Source organism: Abrus precatorius, unplaced genomic scaffold, assembly GCF_003935025.1.
Source record: "Abrus precatorius isolate BTA unplaced genomic scaffold, Abrus_2018 Scaffold10, whole genome shotgun sequence".
Taxonomy (NCBI): domain Eukaryota; kingdom Viridiplantae; phylum Streptophyta; class Magnoliopsida; order Fabales; family Fabaceae; genus Abrus; species Abrus precatorius.
In genome coordinates, this window is record NW_020874292.1 from 13,270,240 (window position 1) to 13,277,512 (window position 7,273).

General features: G+C 28.0%; 1 protein-coding gene across 1 annotated transcript; it reads left to right on the forward strand.

Annotated features, from left to right (window-relative positions):
- Positions 1–806: 806 nt before the first annotated feature.
- Positions 807–2,394, forward strand: LOC113852447 (NAC domain-containing protein 100-like). The gene is made up of 3 exons (XM_027482723.1): positions 807–993; positions 1,123–1,400; positions 1,521–2,394. Exons 1-3 carry the CDS (start codon positions 807–809, stop codon positions 2,115–2,117), a joined length of 1,062 nt encoding a protein of 353 aa, XP_027338524.1. The 3' UTR covers positions 2,118–2,394.
- The last annotated feature ends 4,879 nt before the right edge of the window (positions 2,395–7,273 follow it).

Consider the following 7,273-nt stretch of genomic DNA (forward strand, 5'->3'; position numbering starts at 1 on the left):
GTAACATTTATTCCATTAACACCACATGATGATTGAGAAAAATAAAAAACCTTATTATAAAATTATTTAATAAGCTTATTAGCACCAATCAACATCTATGTCTTTTTTTATTATTATTGTAATTAAATACTTGAAAATTCTAAATTCCCCCAAAATAGGGGGATCATTTTTTTGGTAGAAAATTAATGTTTTAAATAAAAGAGTGAGTTTACAAAGTAAACACTTAGCAATATCATAATTACATGCATGGAATTTGGGCATAGTGTGTTGAGTCAAAACAAATTAAAGGAATAAAATTATAATTGCATAAAAGTTACAGGTGTGGGCTATAAACAGCTAACGAGGTTGCTTTACATTCCACGTTTCTTTCTCTCCAAACACACCACACCAGTATTTAGGGGCTCTTTTTCTCTGCTTTTTTTTTCCACCTATTAAAATCTCCACTCTCCAGTTACCACCACTTTTCAGTTTCATCTCTTCCATGATTTTCACCACCATCTTTCCCTTTTTGCTCTCACTTTCTGTGGACTTTCCTGTGGTTTCTCTTTTCAATGGGAAACTCCCCTAGCGAATTGTTGTTATATAAATTCTTCTGAATTCAGTTCTTTCTATTAAAAAACAACAACAAAAGAACATTCCCTCCCCTTCCACCAAGTTGTTTTCACTAGAAACAAAAGGTTGTGGAGGAGTTTGTTGATATTGGAAACCTGATATTGGAAACCAGAGTGACCCTTTTCGAAGTTGTCTTTAGCTGATCAAAATTCTTAGCAAAGAAAGCAAAGGGGTTGGTTTTAGAGTTGTTGGAAATGGAAAACGTTTTAGTCCTGAGTAAGGAAGAGGATCAGATGGATTTGCCTCCTGGGTTTCGTTTTCACCCAACTGATGAAGAGCTTATTAGTCATTACCTCTACAGAAAGGTAACTGACACAAATTTTTCTGCTAAAGCCATTGGAGAGGTTGACTTGAACAGGTCTGAGCCATGGGATTTGCCATGTAAGTTAAATAAATAAACAAAGCTTTTTAAGGCCCACTTTGGTTTTGGTTGTTTTAATGAATTCATTATCTTTGGTTATTTTTTTAAAAGTTATAGCTTTGTGTTGTGTGCATGTGTTTTGGTTATAGGGAAAGCCAAACTGGGAGAGAAAGAGTGGTACTTTTTCTGTGTGAGAGACAGAAAATACCCAACTGGGTTGAGGACCAACAGAGCCACTGAGGCTGGATACTGGAAGGCCACAGGGAAAGACAAAGAGATTTACAGAGAAAAAACTCTTGTGGGAATGAAGAAAACTTTGGTTTTCTACAAAGGAAGAGCACCCAAAGGAGAGAAAACAAACTGGGTCATGCATGAGTATAGACTTGAGGGTAAATTCTCTGTCCACAACCTCCCCAAGACTGCTAAGGTAATAATAATAAAAATTGGATTTTGGCTTGACCTTTTTGATTCCTTTGTACCTCTTTTTATTTTATGGTGTCATGTTGTTTGAGTTTGATTCAATTCAATGCTGTTTCTTGTGTTGCAGAATGAGTGGGTGATTTGCAGGGTGTTTCAGAAGAGCTCAGGTGGCAAGAAGACACATATTTCTGGGATAATGAGGTTGGACTCTTATGGAAATGAATTGGGTTCTTCTAGTTTGCCTCCTCTCACTGATTCCTCACCTTCCATTGGCACCACCAAAGCACTTGGTGTCACTGAATCGGTTTACGTGCCCTGCTTCTCCAATCCAATAGATGTTCAAAGAGGGATGTTCGATTCCTTCAACAACAACACCCTTTATGGCCTTTCTTCAAACCATTCATTTTACTCTACTTGTGGGGTAACTCCACTTCAAGTTCCACCAAATTTGCCATTACCTGCTTCTGTTTGCAACCTCCAGGATCAGACAATTCTTAGAGCCTTACTGAATAACCATGGAAATGGATCAAGCTTGAGGAACAGTTTCGAACCAGAGAGGGAAATGATCAGTGTTTCACAGGAAACAGGTCTTACTACTGATGTGAACGCTGAAATCTCTTCAGGTGTGTTAAATTGTGATGTGGGTAGGAGGCACTTTGAGAATCAGCAGAACCCGCCTGCTTCAGCTGCACCAGTGGACCTTGCTAGCTTGTGGAATTATTAAGTTTAATATTTGAAAGAAAATCAACTTTTCAGCGGAAATTATTCTCTGGGTTTGATTCTGATGCAGTTGTCGTTTGTTTGTCTGTATAGATTTTAAGTAAAAGATGGCACCGAATAATCGCGAAGCATATCATATATTCTGTATTGTAAGATATATTGTGAACTTGTGCTGTTTTGGTCCTTTGATACTTTAGGTAGTTATGGTTTGGTTGGCATGAGCGTAAATGATTATTGTGTATCAGCTTGGGTTAAATTAATGCTAGAACGAGACATTGTTTTTTTTCTTTTGTGGATACTATCGGCAAATCTTTAGAGAATGACCTTTATTCTTGTAATATTTGGATAACATAATTCATGATTGTGGGGACTGAATCAAGTACGGTAACCATTGAAAAATGAAAATCTCTCAACTCTTGGGTGTTGGAAACACGTGCACGCGCATCCTTTGACATAGACAAAATAATATTTAACAAAGCTATCTACATTTACCTTGAGTGAAGCTCCTTGTACAAATCAGAACTCTGATTTTTTCCTCTCCCCCCTTTCTCTTTCTGTATGTTTCAGTCAAACACAATGATTCAAGCATTTTTACCTAATCAATCTAAGGACATCCTCCTCTGGTCGTTCTCGTATTTTATATATTGGAAAGTGTTTGTTGTATTATTATACTGAAGCATGCGCATAACTAATACCCCCTTCCCTAATTATGATCAATTGGTCAGTTGTTGCTTCTTATTGTTAATTTGAATAAATTGATAATTTTTTCATTTGTAGTCAAGAACTCAAGTTACAAGTCAAGCAAGATCCAAGAATTTGTGCTAGCACAGACATATTGAATGTGACATATAACGAAATCTATGTAGGACCAGTTGTAATCCTTCTTCAACAGAAAATCAAGTATATAGATAAAAGAAACCGAATATATGGTCTGGTCTTATTGGTTTATTTCCCTTTCCTGTTTCTGATTCCTTTTATTGGCTATATGCGATTTTTTTTCCTTCAGTGAAAATAAGTTAAATTTTACATAAATAGATTTAACATATTTAATAATTTTGAAGTTTAAATTTAATATATTACTTATTATAGGCTTTTTATTAAGTTTAACTTTTTTTAAAACTAATTAGCCTTTTTAATAGCCTATTTAGTATTGAAATATTCAATAAATTATTAAGCTTCTTTCCTTATAATAAACTATTAAATCATCTAAATAGGTATGTCTATTTAAAAGTCATGGCTTATATCTAAATAAACTTTTAAAAAATAATTTAACACGTTAAATATGTATAATAAAATTACATATTCTTATTTATCATTTTTAAGCCACATATTTAATTTAAATAAGTAAATCACTATATATACAAAAAAATATAATAAAATGAACATTAATTTATAAATCATTAAGCAAATCTAGTAGTATAAAGTCTTATACATTAAATCAACAAACACAATATAACTAAATAAGTTTCAGACTTAAAATTAGTAAATGCAACAAACAAAAAACTAAAATATATAAATAACAATATTTTTATAGTAAATAAGAATTAACAAAATATATCATCATGTTGTTCATCAACCTTCAAAATAAATAAAAAATATTATTAGAATAAAAATACTTTAAAAATAATGATTATAATTATTTTTTAAAAATACTTTCAGAAGTTATTACATTTAATTTTCTTGTCAAATTATGCTTGTGTAAAAGTGAATTGAATTTTTATATATTATTAATATACTATTATATTATAATTTTTATATAAAATTATTTAATATATTATTATAAATTTTAAATAGGCTATTCTAATAGGTTAAATAGACTTTTTTTAAGCTTGAGCCTGATTTATTTAATTAAATAATTTTTTTTAAAAAAATTAAGCCTATTAATTAAATAAACTAAATTAGATTAAGTTTTAAAAAAGTTAAGTTGTAACTTCTATCTGACAAGTTAACCTATTTTCATCTATACTTTTAGTATTTGGCAAATTTTAGTTTTATTATATAATTACATTCCATTAGCTAAATTCAGATATTAATTGTTTATTGAATATCATATAAATTATATATGTGAGAAACCAACAAAGTTTGATTAAATTAGCAAAAGATTTGGTATTGCTTAAATAAATTTTTGGATTCGAGTTCTTGTATATGTAAAAAATATTTAGTGGTAGACTCACCTATTATATTCAGTTGCATAACTCGGGTCAAATCTGAATTAAACCATTTAAAAAAAAATTGTATATGTGAAAAATAATTAAATAATGAAAACATTAAAAAAACTTAATTTGATTGTGTTCGTTTTACTAAATAAGGAAATAATCAGGGATTTTGTCTCTATCTATGATTATTGGTTATGTTCCACTCACTCGTTTGAATTCGTCAAATCATTCATTTTCCATTTCATGATGCATGCATTGCGTTTTGAAGTTGCAATGCCACGACATGAGAACATCAATGTTCATTTTTCTTATTTTGTCCAAAAATATAATATACGTGTCTCCTCTGTACCATAGGGTACTTTTATTTATGGCACATGATCAATCCTCTTCAAAAGTAAATCAATTTGAGCCCTACACGGCTTGATCCTCATTGAACGAAATCACTGCCAATTTACAATATTTTGCTCAACTCATTTTCAGTTTGATGACAGAATTGATTTTTCACATAATTCGAGGCCATTAGGTTAAACTTAAATAAGAAGTTGTTGATAAGTTTCATGATATGAATTTCAAAACATTAGATCATTATTTTGATTTTCATTTTCCCATTTAGATGGTATTCAAGTCGGGTTACAGTCTTTTCTTTTCTTTTTTATTTGGGTTACAGTCTTTATATATTGGTGTTTAAGTCCTTTACATTGTATCAAACAGTATACTTAAATTATTGTTTATTTTGTCAAGGAGTTTAATCCTGGTTGATTGTATATAAAGGATTAGAGTAGCCTTTACATTTTATTATCAACAAATTTATTTATTTGTAAAACAAAAATTATAAGGAGCATAGTCCAAATAAATTGAGTGCCCGACAGCCATCACACGTCTTTTCTTTTTCTCAATAAAGAATTTGAAAGATACATTTCCAAAATTATTGAGTCATCTAACTTATTTTTGACACCATTGTTAATGGTAAAAAAGTAAAATAAAAATAAAAATTAGATCTATGTCAAATAAATCACAATTAAAAAATATTTTGCTTTAGTTATAAGGTTGCATTGCACATGTTGGTATATATATATATATAATGTAATTTAAAAAGAATTATAATTTAAATATAAAAAATAATTATTTATTAAGTAATTATTAAATAATTATTTTTAATGTAAAAAAATTAGGAAACTAAAAATTTTTTTGATTAACTTTTAAAATAAATTACACATGTGAAAACAAATATTACCGATAAACTTGATTTATATTTTAAATATTATAATTTATTTATCTATTTATTTATTATGATATAAAAATTAAATACACGAATAAAATTATTATTATAAAATTTTAATACCAAATAATAAATTCTAATTATTGTAATTAATTACTCTTAATAGTATTTATAATTATTACTATAATATTTAATAAAAATAAAATATTATGACAAAATCATCAAATATAAATTATTATTAATTATATTTTATTTTAAAATTTTTATCATAATTAAAAAATTAAATATTTAAAAAATTTAAATAAAAATTAAGTACAAGCTAAAAATTATTTTTTAGTTATCATACAAAATATTATTTATATTAATTAAAATTACAATACGTTATAAACTGAGTCACACAAAATTTAGACATAAGTTTAGTATATAACATATAAAAGGCAAGATAATTAAGATTTGTTATAATAATAATATTTTAATAAAAATACAAAATAATATATTGTATTAACTAATACTATATCAGTATTAATTTATTTATTTTTTATATATTTAAAGTGTCTTAATTATGATATATATATATATATATATATATATAAATAATTTGTTATAGAATACAGATCACCAAGAAAATTTTATTGATATTCATTGAAAAATGTCTCTTAAAACTGTCTAAAAAAATATAAGTAAATAGATTTATTAAAAAATATAAATATAAAAAATATATTTATTTACTAAGATATAATTAATAGTTATGTGTTGAATATAAATTCAATTTACATATGGATGTATTAATTCCATATCATAATTATATAATTTAAATTATATTATTGCAAGTTGAATTAATTAACAAAATATTGATAAATTTAGTATAATTTAATTATATTAAAATAATATATAATATATAATATCACTTAAAAATAACGCAATTTTATATATATTCAACAAATAAAAATTAGAATATCTTAACATTGAAATAAATATTATAAATCATATTCTAACGCATTTTTTTGTAGTGGCTGACTTCTTTTTACGGGAATCTATATTGAATGTCAAGGCCATTACTATGGGTGACGATATGGTTTTGTTGAAATTGAAAAGTTCAGAGGATTTGGGAGAACTTACAACTAAGTATAAAGATGACTTATTTAAGCAATTTTATACTATTGATTGGTGACATCCTCGTATAATGGTTGTTAATAAGAGAACTTGGATTCGTTTGTATGGCATGCCATATCATGCTTGGTCAGAGGCATTTTTTTGGAAGATGGTATCACTACTAGGAGATTTTGTGTGCATAAACGATGATATGATTTCCCAAAAACATATCAATTTTGTAAAAGTTCACATACAGACTCAAACACATGCACTGATTAATGAAGATCTAAGGATTCATGTTAATAATCTCATGTTCCTCGACATGTTCTCAATCTGGATGGTCGAGGAACATGGAAAGAATTCCTTCAAGGAAGGTGGTGGTATTATGATTCAAATACTTCATCGTCAAAGAGTTATGACGATGCTTCATTAGATTTGAACGCTTAAGAGGATGAAAGTTTAGATGATGGTAAGAAAGGTAGTGATGTAACGGCAGGAAGAGCAGCAAAAAAAATAGTGACCAAAGATGGTGTGGAAAGCACGAAGGAGGAGAAACAGTGGGTGAATTATTGGGAGCAAAATATACGTGATTCCTTAACAGACATTGTACAATATCAAGAGGAGTTTGAAAATACAAAATCAAATTCCATGGAGAACGTAACGGATGCGGGAATGAGAGAAAATTCAAATTAT

What these genes read in the sequence shown, in the direction of transcription:
- LOC113852447 (XM_027482723.1), top strand. Translation starts at nt 807, where the DNA reads ATGGAAAACGTTTTAGTCCTGAGTAAGGAAGAGGATCAGATGGATTTG. An exon ending in TGAGCCATGGGATTTGCCAT is followed by an intron (nt 994 to 1,122) that starts GTAAGTTAAATA and finishes TTTTGGTTATAG; the next exon opens with GGAAAGCCAAACTGGGAGAG. An exon ending in ACCTCCCCAAGACTGCTAAG is followed by an intron (nt 1,401 to 1,520) that starts GTAATAATAATA and finishes CTTGTGTTGCAG; the next exon opens with AATGAGTGGGTGATTTGCAG.